The following is a 15,225-nucleotide window of genomic DNA, read 5'->3' as shown; positions in this document are numbered from 1 at the left end:
AGAACTATTACCTATGGCACAGTTCGCATATAACACATCGGAAACGGAAACCACAAAGATAACACCAGCACGCGCTAACTTTGGGTTTAATCCTAAAGCATATCAAACACCGACACCACAAGAAGTCAATGCCGAATCAGCAATAATACAAGTCGAACAGTTAAAAGATTTACAAGAACAGCTTGCTCTTGATCTAAGATTCATATCATCCAGAACAGCAGCGTACTACAATACGAAACGTAGTATGGAACCTACGCTTAAAGAGGGGGATAAAGTTTACTTGCTACGACGAAACATTGAAACCAAAAGACCAAGCAATAAACTCGACCACAGGAAACTAGGACCATTCAAGATTGATAAAGTAATAGGAACGGTTAACTATCGATTGAAATTACCAGACACAATGAATATTCACCCAGTATTCCATATATCCTTGCTCGAACCAGCACCACCAGGAGCGCCGAATGCGCCATTAACGGAAATCGAACCAGTCAACCCGAACGCCATATACGATGTCGAAACAATACTAGATTGTAAATACGTCAGAGGCACAATCAAATATTTAATCAAATGGTTAGATTATCCACACACCGAAAATTCATGGTAACCAAGAACAAATCCTCAACTGCCCTGAGAAGTTGGAGGCGTTCCACCAGCAATACCCGGGTCTGCCCAGAAGGAGGGAGAATCCATTGAAGCAAGGATCGAAGGATCCAAAGAAGAAGGGTCGAAAACGAAGGAATTATCACTGAGACCAGCGACAGAGGCAGACGCCATTTCCTTTTCTTTTTCCACACGCTCATTCTCCAACTTTTCTCTTCCCTCTACTTCTTCCAACTCATCCATTGTTTTCAGACCTCGGCGAATCATTTCAGAGGCGCGATTGCGAAGGAAGCGCTGTTGTTTGTCCAAACGAAGGAGTTTAGATAAAGTAGCCTCGCGCTCTTGATCTAATCGTTCTTGCTCACGAATAATACTCATCATATCGCCAGCAGAGGGACCAGCTATGTCGCACTTCTGCCCACGACGAATACATTCGCTACAGCGAATAGAATTTTCCTTGGAAATTATACAACGACGAGAATGTTTGTCGCAATAAGTACACGAAGGCATAGTGATGCCACAAGCTTCAATCAGTAAAGCTAATTCAACACGTTCTTTATACTTTCGGGATCGAATAGGTGGCATAATGAGAAGGAAAAGGAACAAAAGCCATATAGGAGGCTATAATCCCAAGTGGGGTAAATTAGTACTATATAACGCTTGGGGGCAAGCGCTAGGATAGGAAGGGGATAGTGTTACGCCGGTCCATCCTCGGTACCGCGTCACATGACTCTTAGCACGTGATGGACCCTGCATGACAGGCATAACGGAATGTAGGTCCATACAGACCAAAGGTCCAGGACCTCTCTAGGTCCTGAACGCTCCAGTACAATACGAAGGTCTATATAAGGGAATGGGATTTCATTACAATGTAGAGCTTCGTGCTCAAGAACAATCATTAGTTTCATTACTATAGTTACGAGAATTGCAACCAGTTACCAACCTTATTGAATTCCTACTTGAAGTTTAGTCTAAACCACCTCGAGAGAACTCTAGACACTTCCACGTGACCCTAGAGGCAGCTCCCGTAACACTTTGAGCACCATTTCTGCTTCAAGTACCAATTCAATACCAACCGACGATATGGCACCCACCAGTGCATCCGCGAGCAGTCAGGCACAAGCACCCGACACCAACGATGTCGAGATGACCGACGCTCCCAAGGAAATTACCATCAACGAAACACTCAAGATTGCCTTACCAGACAAATACCAAGGAAGTCGACAGGAACTCGACACCTTCCTCTTACAACTTGAAATCTACTTCAGATTCAACGAAGACAAGTTCACCGAAAAGGAATCCAAGAGTGTATGGGCTGTATCATATCTCAGAGGAGAAGCAAGCAAGTGGATTCAACCATATTTACGAGACTATTTCGAGCATGACGACCAGGATCGCATGCAACCCACTCGAACAATCTTCAATAGTTTTGAAGGATTTAAGACAGAGATTCGTAGAATCTTCGGGAACTCCAATGAGCTAGAGGTAGCGGAAGATAAGATCTTCAACCTCAAGCAGACAGGATCAGCATTGAAGTATACTACGGAATTTCGAAGATATGCTGGAACAACCAAGTGGGACGAAACCGCCATTATGAGTCACTATCGTAAAGGACTCAAACCAGAAGTCAGACTGGAGTTAGAAAGATCTGCCGAGAGTGTAGACTTGAACGACCTAATCCAGGACTCCATCGAATCAGATGATCGTCTTTACCGATATCGACAAAGTCAAAGATCATACAAACCCCAGGGAAATCAAAAGCAAGAGCGTTACCGCAAGAATGAGGGAAGACCACGTTACAATCCACAGAGATATGGAGACCCTATGGAACTCGACGCTACGCACCACAAAGGTGGGAATGATGATCCGGAAAAGAAACGAAGACGAGAAAATAACTTATGCTTTGAATGTGGGAAAGCAGGGCATCGGGCAGCAGAATGTCGAAGCAAGAGAACAGGGGGTAAGAAGGGCAACTTTAAGAATAAGTTCGGCAAGGGCCAACTTAATGCCACCTTCACGCCACAATTGTGTGCTGTTAGCATGACAGGGCTAGCCACGCCACCACCAGCTTACGAAGAAGAAGAAGAGGTCGAAGGCCTCTCATGGGTAAACAAAGACCCGCAGTTAGGAGAATCATGGTCTATTCGGGAAATTGACCAATGGAACCGTCGTATCTGGAAATTTGGAGATACAGACGAAGGAACTATGAACGAGGACCTCAGCGTAACAGACGCTGAAGAGGGCGAATCGTATGAGGTTCGGTACGTCGATCAGCATCGAATTCTATGGTTTGGAATCACTACGAACACATCATTCATAGAAAGGATCAGTACCGATCACCTCCAGTGGCCAGACAGAGGAGAGCTATGGGAAGTGTTTTATCACCACACATCTGAAAGAAATGAGAATCAGGTTCTATTTTTATGCAGAAGAGTAGGGGAAGAACACCGGGTCCAGGCTCAAGCCATATTACCACCACCAGTTGTGGGTACGATAATGAAAGTCACTCAAGGGAACTACCGGTACACCCTATGGAGGGATTTACTTGATGACAGAGCTAGATCAGGGACAAGCGCTGTCTATCTAGAAGAGAAAGAGCCTCGACGTGTAACATTTGCCGATGAAAGCATCCAGGAAAACGGAGATGAGCAAATTACACCACAGCTAAATGCTACAGAACAAGCAGGACAAATATACTGCAGAGTCAAGATAAATGGACAAACACAGCCAGCCATGATAGATTCAGGGGCTACAGGAAATTTTATTGCACCAGAAGCTGCAAAGTACCTGGGAATCCCACTCCAGAAGAAACAAAACCCCTACCAATTGCAGTTAGTTGACGGACAGCTAGCAGGATCTGACGGGAACGTTTCACAAGAGACACGACCAGTACGAATGAGCATAACCCAACATTCGGAGGTTATACAGCTTGACGTTGTGCCATTGGGCCAACAACAGATCATCTTAGGGATGCCATGGTTGAAGGCACACAACCCAAGAATAGATTGGTCACAAGAAACAGTGACATTTGATCAGTGCAAGAACGGTCACGATGACACGTTCAAGGCGTCCGCGAGACGTAACACGCGCCAAGGAGAGTTGAACGCGAACAACACCGGCGACGTAGGACACCCAGTCCAGGGTCCTCCATTAAGAGCGAAGGACAGTACACCTCCTCTACAAATGCAGAAGCCAACGACACGGCATGAAATCGCAATCAAGGCAAAGGAGCCTATGATACCCGAACAGTACAAAAAATATAAACATGTTTTTAGAGAACCAGAGAACCATGAGGCTTTACCAGAACACAAGCCATGGGATCACGAGATAATATTGGAGGAAGGCAAGATGCCTGTGCACACCCCAATTTACTCAATGTCAGCCGATGAGCTAAAGACGCTCAAAGAATATATCGCCGACAACTCAGCCAAGGGATGGATCAGAGAATCCACGTCCCAAGTGGCAAGTCCAACTATGTGGGTACCCAAGAAGGATGGTACTAAGAGACTAGTTGTGGACTACAGAAAGCTCAACACGCTTACCAAAAAGGATCGATATCCACTTCCATTAGCTACGGAACTAAGAGATCGATTAGGCGGAGCAACGATATTCACCAAGATGGACCTACGAAACGGGTACCACTTGATTAGAATGAAGAAAGGCGAGGAATGGAAAACCGCTTTTAAGACAAGATACGGGCTATACGAATATCAAGTTATGCCATTCGGGCTAACTAACGCACCAGCTACTTTCATGAGACTTATGAACAATGTGCTGTCACAATACTTGGACACCTGTTGTATATGCTACTTGGACGATATCCTAGTATATTCAAACGACGAGGTCCAACACATCAAAGATGTCAGCAACATTCTTGAAAGTTTAGCCAAAGCCGATTTGCTATGTAAACCAAGCAAATGTGAATTCCACGTTACAGAAACAGAGTTCCTAGGATTCACCGTGTCAAGCCAAGGGCTCAAGATGAGCAAAGATAAGGTCAAGGCAGTGCTTGAATGGAAGCAGCCAAACACCATTAAGGAAGTACAATCCTTTTTGGGATTTGTCAACTTCTACCGAAGATTTATCAAGGGTTATTCAGGAATTACTACACCCTTGACCACGTTAACCAGAAAAGATCAAGGAAGCTTCGAATGAACCGCCAAGGCGCAGGAGTCCTTCGAAACGCTCAAACAGGCAGTGGCCGAGGAGCCAATACTGTTGACATTCGACCCTGATAAGCAAATCATAGTGGAGACGGACTCCTCAGATTTCGCTATAGGGGCAGTTCTGAGCCAACCAGGTCAAAATGAGAAATAGCAACCAATCGCATTCTACTCTCGAAAGCTATCACCAGCCGAATTGAACTACGAAATATATGACAAAGAATTACTAGCAATAGTCGACGCATTTAGAGAATGGCGAGTATATTTGGAAGGATCAAAATACACAGTACAGGTGTATACGGATCATAAGAACTTGGTTTACTTCACCACAACGAAGCAGTTAAACAGACGACAGGTCAGATGGTCGGAAACCATGGCCAACTACAATTTTAAGATTTCATATGTCAAAGGATCAGAAAACGCTAGAGCCGACGCTCTTAGCCGAAAACCAGAATATCAAGAAAATAAGTCGTACGAATCGTACGCTATATTCAAGAAAGAAGGCGAATCACTGGTTTACAATGCACCACAGCTCGCAGCTACTCATATATTGGAAGACAACCATCTCAGGAGTCAAATCCAATCACATTACGACAAGGATGCTACAGCTATACGCATACGCAAGACAATAGAACCAGGATTCACGATAGAAAACGAAACCATATACTTTCATGGGAAAGTATACATTCCGAGTCAAATGACCAAGGAATTTGTGACGGAACAACATGGGTTACCGGCACACGGACATCAAGGAATTGCAAGGACGTTTGCAAGATTACGGGAAATCAGTTACTTCCCACGAATGAGAACGATAGTTGAAGAAGTTGTTGGAAATTGCGATACCTGCATACGGAATAAGTCCTCTAGACACGCTCCGTATGGTCAGCTCCAGACCCCAGACATGCCTTCTCAGCCATGGAAGTCCATTACATGGGACTTTGTGGTCAAACTACCACTCTCGAAAGACCCTACTACAGGAATCGAGTACGACGCTATACTCAACGTAGTAGACAGATTAACAAAATTCGCATACATGATACCATTCAAAGAAACATGGACTGCTGAACAACTAGCATATGTATTCTTCAGGGTCATAGTAAGCATACATGGAGTACCAGATGAGATAATCTCGGATAGAGACAAGCTCTTTACCTCGAAATTCTGGACTACCCTATTAGCACTAATGGGTATTAAAAGAAAGCTGTCGACAGCTTTCCACCCACAGACAGACGGTCAAACAGAAAGGACCAATCAGACAATGGAAGCATATCTTAGATGCTATGTAAATTATCGACAAGACAATTGGGTAGAACTATTACCTATGGCACAGTTCGCATATAACACATCGGAAACGGAAACCACAAAGATAACACCAGCACGCGCTAACTTTGGGTTTAATCCTAAAGCATATCAAACACCGACACCACAAGAAGTCAATGCCGAATCAGCAATAATACAAGTCGAACAGTTAAAAGATTTACAAGAACAGCTTGCTCTTGATCTAAGATTCATATCATCCAGAACAGCAGCGTACTACAATACGAAACGTAGTATGGAACCTACGCTTAAAGAGGGGGATAAAGTTTACTTGCTACGACGAAACATTGAAACCAAAAGACCAAGCAATAAACTCGACCACAGGAAACTAGGACCATTCAAGATTGATAAAGTAATAGGAACGGTTAACTATCGATTGAAATTACCAGACACAATGAATATTCACCCAGTATTCCATATATCCTTGCTCGAACCAGCACCACCAGGAGCGCCGAATGCGCCATTAACGGAAATCGAACCAGTCAACCCGAACGCCATATACGATGTCGAAACAATACTAGATTGTAAATACGTCAGAGGCACAATCAAATATTTAATCAAATGGTTAGATTATCCACACACCGAAAATTCATGGTAACCAAGAACAAATCTCAACTGCCCTGAGAAGTTGGAGGCGTTCCACCAGCAATACCCGGGTCTGCCCAGAAGGAGGGAGAATCCATTGAAGCAAGGATCGAAGGATCCAAAGAAGAAGGGTCGAAAACGAAGGAATTATCACTGAGACCAGCGACAGAGGCAGACGCCATTTCCTTTTCTTTTTCCACACGCTCATTCTCCAACTTTTCTCTTCCCTCTACTTCTTCCAACTCATCCATTGTTTTCAGACCTCGGCGAATCATTTCAGAGGCGCGATTGCGAAGGAAGCGCTGTTGTTTGTCCAAACGAAGGAGTTTAGATAAAGTAGCCTCGCGCTCTTGATCTAATCGTTCTTGCTCACGAATAATACTCATCATATCGCCAGCAGAGGGACCAGCTATGTCGCACTTCTGCCCACGACGAATACATTCGCTACAGCGAATAGAATTTTCCTTGGAAATTATACAACGACGAGAATGTTTGTCGCAATAAGTACACGAAGGCATAGTGATGCCACAAGCTTCAATCAGTAAAGCTAATTCAACACGTTCTTTATACTTTCGGGATCGAATAGGTGGCATAATGAGAAGGAAAAGGAACAAAAGCCATATAGGAGGCTATAATCCCAAGTGGGGTAAATTAGTACTATATAACGCTTGGGGGCAAGCGCTAGGATAGGAAGGGGATAGTGTTACGCCGGTCCATCCTCGGTACCGCGTCACATGACTCTTAGCACGTGATGGACCCTGCATGACAGGCATAACGGAATGTAGGTCCATACAGACCAAAGGTCCAGGACCTCTCTAGGTCCTGAACGCTCCAGTACAATACGAAGGTCTATATAAGGGAATGGGATTTCATTACAATGTAGAGCTTCGTGCTCAAGAACAATCATTAGTTTCATTACTATAGTTACGAGAATTGCAACCAGTTACCAACCTTATTGAATTCCTACTTGAAGTTTAGTCTAAACCACCTCGAGAGAACTCTAGACACTTCCACGTGACCCTAGAGGCAGCTCCCGTAACAATTATATATAAAGAGAAGAGAATATTAGAATTATATTTATTATATAATATAATTCATTAATATATAAGCTATATTACTATATAAGCTACTTTATTTTATATATAATTATATACTTTCTTTATTAACTAATAGAATTACTTTAAGATTTCTTACATATATAAACTCTAATTTTTATTTATCTTAAAAATCTAATTCTTTTTCAAAAATTTCAATTATTATTAGTAAATTATTAAAGAAAAGAAGTTTTTATAATATAAAGTATAACAATTTCGAGTTAAAATAAATCATTTAAAAAAAGCTTAAATATTACAAAAAAAAATTATTATGATTTTTTTAGATTTTTAAAAAAAATAATGATTAATTATTAAAATATAAATATTAAGAAAACCTTGATTTTGATGTATTTTTTAAGTAGCTTATAAAGTAATATGATCTATATACTAATGAACTACGTTAATACGATATTATATGATTAACGATCTAATAATTAGATTTACTGATAGATAGTGTTGAATGGGATCCGGTTCATAGATTTCATAGATTTCAATAGGATAGAGAGGATTTTCGATGGGATGGGATGGGATGTGGATTGATGTAATGTGATGTGATAAAAGAGAGGGATTCGGGGTTGAATTGTAGGTTTTTGTTTTGGATTTTTAGACTTTGGGAAATCGGATGGAAGGATGTTGATGTTTATATTAATGTTAATATTTATATTGATGAATGAATGGATGGATGAATGAATGAATAAATGAATAAATGAATAAATGAATAAATGAATAAATGAATAAATGAATAAATGAATAAATGAATAAATGAATAAATGAATAAATGAATAGATAGATGAATAAATAAATAACTAAATAAATGATCACATAAATAAGTAAATAAATGAATAAATTATATTAGATATATATACTCAATATACTCAATATACTCAATATACTCAAAATCTCCTCTCCTAGTCATCAATTCCGCAAACAAATCTAAATGTAAATACTAAACCATTTATCTATTAGGTGATTGGAGTTGAGAAGCGGGAAGGTGGGAAAGGAGTTAGGGGTTAGGACCTATCAAAGGTACATAGAATCACAGATCGATATGAACAGGACTGGCGGGTGTGTGTTTTGATGAGAGGCATGAGATACCTAATTATACGAAGATACTACTACAACCCCAATCCCAGGTAGAAACCCCTCAAAGTTAAAACTCAGAATACTACAGGTAATTTATATAAGATGAGATGAGATGAGATATTTTCAATCTGCTGCAGATATATAGCTGTCTACCTACCCACCTACCTATCTAACTACCTACCAACGTCCATTGCACCTCCTATTCTCCAATCTAAATATAGATAGATGGACCACTGGAGCAGCTAGTACGATATTGATACTGAAATCGACATTGAAATCGATACTGAAATCAAAATTAACGTAGGCAGACTCCCTTAATCCAACCAACCAACCAACTGAATCCAGCCAGCCAGCTACAACAACTATCAAGACACAAGCGGAACAGAAACATCCCCGAGTACCTATATACCAACGGGAAGCAAAAAATTAGCTCTCGATTCGTTCCCTGGATTCTCTATTCAGAAGCATTAACTTTACAGTAATCCATTACCAAAGTATCCCTCTCCTCATGTTCACCTCGTCATCTCACATAATCAATCATAAGATAATTGCATACAAAACACGTTTTTAATAAGTATTTGTCATTATTCTCCTATCTGTTTTGATTCCCTTCTCCAGGTATTTGACCGTATCCCTCAAATTCAAGCACGAAACTCAAATCAAAGCTCAAACACAAGCCATTTGCACAACCTATATGTTGTTCACCCACGCGCTGTGCAATAAGCAGCTTCAAAGTACTTTCCATATCTATAATGGTATTATAACGTAGTGCATCTTCCATGATATAATGAAATTATGTGCACTGAAGGAAAACTTAAGTAATAGCATGGGATCTCCCCTCAAAAGAAGAGCTATTCTCCTCTAATGGACCTCGCGCCTTTTTAATACATTGGTGGATGGCAAAAGAAAAATACAAGAATGACGAAACAAAGGCCAAAATTATCGCCATGATTCCTCCCTAAACACACCATAGAATAGCTCAGGCTCAATTAGAAGAAGACACAGCCTCTAATCTGATTCTTTTCGCGAAAGGATTCGTCAGAAGAAGTGACATAAAGCTGATGACCTATAATGGCCAAAGGCTCCTCTTCGTCGTGCATCTTGATTTCAAGACTCAAGTAAGGTGAAGTGACAAAGCTGGTTCGTGGATGGCTTCAAAATCAAACGTGCTGACCCGACGCTGTCAAACAACTAGATGAAGACCATGCCCATAAGTATAAATTGCAGGTCCAATGAGCATTACTAATGTAAATCAAGTATTCCGTAATCGCTATGCAATTTCTGTCTCGAGAGCAGTAGTGAGGTCAGCCTCCAATTCTGCTTCAAACTCGGCATCGAAATCAGCCTCGAAATCAGCATCCACAGTGTTTTCAACCCCAGTCTCTTGCTCAGCTGCTGGTGTCTCATTGAAACTTTCTTGTGATTGACCTTTCTCTTCATCATGATCACTTTCATCATCCAAAACGATCGTCTCAATATGCTTTGGTGGTTGCATCCATGCCTTGGGTTGTGTTCCAAGTGCCGCTCTCAAGGCATTTTGGGTTGCCTTCGAATAGTTCAATGGTGTGTGATCTCGAGTCTTCTTGGTAGGTGGTGGTAATGAAGCCCATCTGGATTCCGTATTTTGTTGAACATCTTCATCATCAACAGGGAGAGTAGGCAGCGACTGACGACGGACAGAATCAACCCAGACGGTTGAAGTTTTTTCTGTCTGGTTGACGTTATTCACGGTATGATCCATAGGCCCAGGACGCTGAAATTCCGGCGGGGCCGGGAAAGGAGCACCGAAAGGACCAAGTTGTTCAAAGTTCCATGATGCAACGGCTGTATCATCATTAAGATATTGTCGATTCAGCTCATGAACCTTAGCTTTGCATTTAGAACATCTTTCGCGTCTTTTCCAAACTTTTTTGGTCAGGTAGAATTCCTTCTGGACATTATTACAGGGTTGACCATGCTCCTTGTTGAAATTCCTACACACCCACGATCTGTCGTGTTGAGGATTTGCTCTGAGTTGTGTAAGAAGACCCATTGCTCTGGTTTGCAAGGCTTCTTGAGCGGTGGCATTATCTTGAAGCTCAGTGAGCATGCTTTTCAAGGCGTTTTCTCTTTGAGACGCTTGTAGTCTTTCGTTGATGATCTTTTGCTTCAATTCCTCAACTTCCATACTTCGTGCTATTATGAATATTAGCGAATATTCCATGAGGTGAACAGCTGTTGAACTTACAGGGAAAAACAATGTTAAAAGCGTTTCTGAGATCAGCGTCCATTCTAATCTTGTTTTCAAACTTTTCCATAACTTCCCTAAGCTGAGGTGGAATAGAGCTCCTATCTAAACTTTGTGGCAAGATCTTCTGGGCAGCGCCACCGGAGCTTGTTGGCCTAGATGGTAGAAAAAGTCTGCTGCCTTGCTCCGTGGCTTGTTGTAAAGCTTGAATTGAGTCTCGTGAGCCAGGTGTAGCTTGTTGGTTGAACGAACGTCGAAATGGCGTGAAACCAAGGTTTTGTGGAGGAAATGCAGTAAATGGTCTTCTCTGAGCATGCGGCTGATTTGGTGAAACTTGATGACTGTAGCTATCCGATGCAGCTCGCATTTGTGATTTTTGCGGGCTTGGTATAAAGATGGATCCTAATGGAACGCCAGTAACTCCACAAGGTTGCTGCGGACCTATTTGGTGAGATTCTGGAATAGATAGCATATGAGTTGCGGAAGGGGTTTGAATAATTTCTGGTGCAGTGACAATTGTGCTTGTGATTGGTTGCGAAAGGTGACTGTAATTGCTAGCAGAGGAAGCCGAATTTGTGGCCGGTACCGTTTGGATGTCTGTAGCATGGCCATTGGAAGATGTGGTGGGGCCGTCCTTGTCAAAAGAATTTTGCAATCCAGATGGAGGTGCCTGGGAAAGAATCGATTCTTGTCCAATTGCTTGCTGGAATACTTCACTTGTGGCGCTAGGGGCATTTGACGGTGATGTTGATTCTGTCGTCTTTCGGATGGGCATGGCCTGTTGAGAGAAAACGGATAGGGACTCAGTGATTGGACTAGCAACTTCTTGAGTAGCTGACTCAAAAGGTGAAGACTTAGTAATTGAGTCTGAATTGAACTTTCTTCTCTTGTGTACTGGCGGTTCGACATAATTGTCAGGACATTTTGGACCGCTATTGTAAAGATCATCGAGATTTCCAGTTTCGTTCCAAAGAGAATATTGGTTCAATGAGTTATCCTGGAGGTTATTCTCTTCCATGGAAAAAGAGCCCCATAATGAATAATCATCTTGGAAGCCAAGGGAGTTCTGGTCATTGTACTGCTCAAAGGAAGGAGGTGTAAGTCCAATGAGGTTGTTTTGAGAGGGAACATGAGAATTCTCAGGAGCATAATTACCTCCGATTCTACCAAAGTTATCCTGAACCACACCCATTTCAGATGTGTCCTCCATCTTGAGATATCTTGAGGTCTCTTCGCTGTAATCCTTCTAATAACTGCCTTGAGCCACAATAATATATTCCACCATAAGATTTCGATCGCTTGAACAGAAATGCTTCTGACACTGTGCCTCTGAAAGATTGATCGCAAGCAATCTCAATGAACAGATTCTGAAGACAAAACTTTGTCGAAAGCGGCTCGTGATTGTAGCTCGTGTTGAATCCAAGGACCCAGTTGGGAAGTTTGTACAAATGTATGTTTGGCTTGGTAGCCTAGAGAGTTTTCAACCTCACAACTTCAAAGTTTACTCAGCTATACTTCTTCTCAAGGCATAAAAGGGCATTTAATGAAGTCTAGCTTTGTGGAGTTTGAAGTTATATAATTGAGAAAACTTTTAGGAGATTAATGGTGGGAAATATCTCTCATATATGAATGTATGAAAGTGAACACAATCTGTTAGGTGAGAAGCTGACTTTTGGCTTCAAAAAGTTCTGGTCAAGTTGTCACGTGAGACTGATGTGTAATTGGCCCGAGCTTTTTTGGTGGAGAATTTTACCTAGTGCCCTTTTTGTGTGTCCTCTCACGCCTCTGTAAGCTCAAGGCAAGCTCAGACAAGGCCATTACAGCTGCTGGAAAGCTGCAAGGCTGATCAAATGGTATCATCTCGGAATAATTAGTTCCGACCAACTCAATGTAGAAGGCGGTCGACTAGTTTCCAGCCGAAGGAGCGCTCCTAACCATCACTATCAATATCGTGGTTGAATACCTGTAGAACTTTATATATATTTGCCTTTACAACTCACTCTGCCAGGAAGGTGCAATTGCCAATTGATAACCACTATTCACACTTCTTGCCTTTCTTGGTCGTCTCTTGTTGATTCATTCAATTTGTATTGGGAAGGAATAGACAATGTCCGTTATTCTGTGTACTGGTAAGTAACGTTTTTTCTCCCAACAGCGTACTACAAGCTTCAGATAAATTGGTTTCTTTACCATCGCTTGGGGTGAAGTTTATTTTCGTCTTCACTCTTCATTTGCATCGTATCTTCTTTCTTTCATGGGCATATTCCATTGCAGACCTCAGATGGCATATCAGCCCGTTCTCGTTCACGGACAAGGAGACACTGTTAACATTCTTTGCGTTCTTGTTACAGCTGGCTACGACCATACAATCAGGTACGAATTACTTCTAGTCTTATGTGTCGTTCAGAACGATATGGATTACTGATGTTCTACAATTCTTAGATTTTGGGAGGCCCTCTCTGGTATCTGTTCTCGAACAATTCAACACCCTGATTCTCAAGTCAATCGATTATGTATATCCCCAGATAAGCGTTTCTTAGCTGCGGCTGGCCATCATACTGTCAAACTTTATGACATTAAGTCAACCAACCCAAATCCGCTTCTCACATTCGAGGGACATACAGGAAATATCACAGGCGTCGCGTTCCATTGCGAAGGAAAATGGATGGTTACAAGCTCTGAGGATGGCACAGTTAAAATCTGGGAGACGCGAAGTGGTACCGTCCAAAGAAGTTATAGTCATGGCTGCCCAGTCAATGATGTAGTGATTCATCCCAATCAAGGTGAAATCATCAGTTGTGATCGCGGAGGTAGTGTTCGTATTTGGGATCTTGCAGAAAATAACTGTTCCCATCAACTTATTCCAGAGGAAGATGTACCTGTTTCCAGCGTCACTGTCGCAACTGATGGATCAACCTTGTGTGCTGGTACTAATTCGGTAAGAGCATGCGCGCGAGATGCATCAGACTTTTATTAATTCCTACTCAGGGCAGCGTCTACGTTTGGCAGCTTCTTCAATTCCGCGAAAAGACTCAACTTATGCCGATCACTCACTTCAAAGCTCACAACCAGTACATCACTAGAGTTCTTCTCTCTCCGGATGTTAAGAAACTCGCAACATGTAGTGCCGACCATACGGCCAAGATTTGGGAGGTAGACTTTACTGCCCTAGCTCCTAATCCAAACCAGCCTCAAACTGAAGCAAGAGCATTCAATCTCGAATCAACCTTGACCGGTCATCAAAGATGGGTCTGGGATTGCGCTTTTAGTGCCGATTCGGCCTACCTTGTTACTGCCTGCTCAGATCATTATGCTCGTCTTTGGGAGTTGCACAGTCAGTCAGTAATCAGACAATACAATGGTCATCATCGCGGTACATCTACATTACTTCAAACATATCCCATAATGCCCTTCTGACCTAATATCTACTATAGGACTCGTTTGCGTTGCTTTGAACGATTATTCCGAAGCTCGTTAAAACACGTATGTGCTCGCGTGCATTGATTTAGACGTTCCACTTTCAACCGGTTGCGGAGTTATAGGATTATCCACGTTGCATATCCAGGAAGATTTTATTGGGTCGTCCCTACTGACTATTTAGTCTATCCACTTGGTGGTAATTCTATGCACGGCTTTGGCGTATGTAGGTATGGGCTGGGTTAGCATGGCGTTGTGACACAATGGTGGTGATTCACACGGCGTTGTGTATATCATGGATGGATGGCTAACGTTCAATGATAAGTCATCAATTTGATGACCATTTTATCAAATTTTATTAATAGTTGCAAAGCGAGTATTGTTCCTTCTTCAGCGATTACAACCTAGTCTATCGTCAATCACCAAGATTCTCCAAAGTAATCTTCGCAAGCTCCCACAAGTCATGCTCCAATCCCTCATTAATCGACTCCACAGTTCTCCCCTCATTTACCTTGACCCGGTCATAATATCCACCACCCTTCACGCCATATCTTCGTCTAGGGTTCCTCCAGTGAGTATCTTCACTTCACTCCATCCACGTAATTCGATCCAATCAGACGACAACTTCATATTCATATCAACTAGATACACAGCTACAATCATTATATCTGGACATCGTTTCGCTCGTGATTATTTGTGCATTATATTCGCTGAATCGTTTGAATAGAAGGAGATC

At 42.0% G+C, this 15,225-nt stretch overlaps 2 protein-coding genes across 2 annotated transcripts; one reads left to right on the top strand and one right to left on the bottom strand.

Moving 5' to 3' along the window:
* Window positions 1–9,415: 9,415 nt before the first annotated feature.
* Window positions 9,416–12,698, bottom strand: EAF01_005985 (uncharacterized protein). The gene is made up of 2 exons (XM_038914239.1): window positions 11,073–12,698; window positions 9,416–11,020 (listed from the first exon to the last, which is right to left on the bottom strand). Exons 1-2 carry the CDS (start codon window positions 12,280–12,282, stop codon window positions 10,116–10,118), a joined length of 2,115 nt encoding a protein of 704 aa, XP_038770688.1. The 5' UTR covers window positions 12,283–12,698; the 3' UTR covers window positions 9,416–10,115.
* A 655-nt stretch (window positions 12,699–13,353) lies between these two features.
* EAF01_005984 (uncharacterized protein) lies at window positions 13,354–14,550 on the top strand (the record flags this gene model as incomplete). The annotated part of the gene is made up of 4 exons (XM_038914238.1): window positions 13,354–13,445; window positions 13,515–14,010; window positions 14,061–14,445; window positions 14,507–14,550. 4 exons carry the CDS (start codon window positions 13,354–13,356, stop codon window positions 14,548–14,550), a joined length of 1,017 nt encoding a protein of 338 aa, XP_038770687.1.
* Window positions 14,551–15,225: the final 675 nt, after the last annotated feature.

The sequence above is a fragment of the Botrytis porri genome, assembly GCF_014898465.1.
Source record: "Botrytis porri strain MUCL 3234 chromosome Unknown BPOR_007, whole genome shotgun sequence".
Lineage (NCBI taxonomy): Eukaryota > Fungi > Ascomycota > Leotiomycetes > Helotiales > Sclerotiniaceae > Botrytis > Botrytis porri.
This window is presented reverse-complemented; position numbering and strand designations above follow the sequence as displayed.

Coding starts and splice junctions, on each gene's coding strand:
- EAF01_005985 (XM_038914239.1), bottom strand. CDS start 12,282: ATGGAGGACACATCTGAAATGGGTGTGGTTCAGGATAACTTTGGTAGA. Junction 11,021..11,072: donor TTTTAACATTGTTTTTCCCT/GTAAGTTCAACA, acceptor TATTCATAATAG/CACGAAGTATGGAAGTTGAG.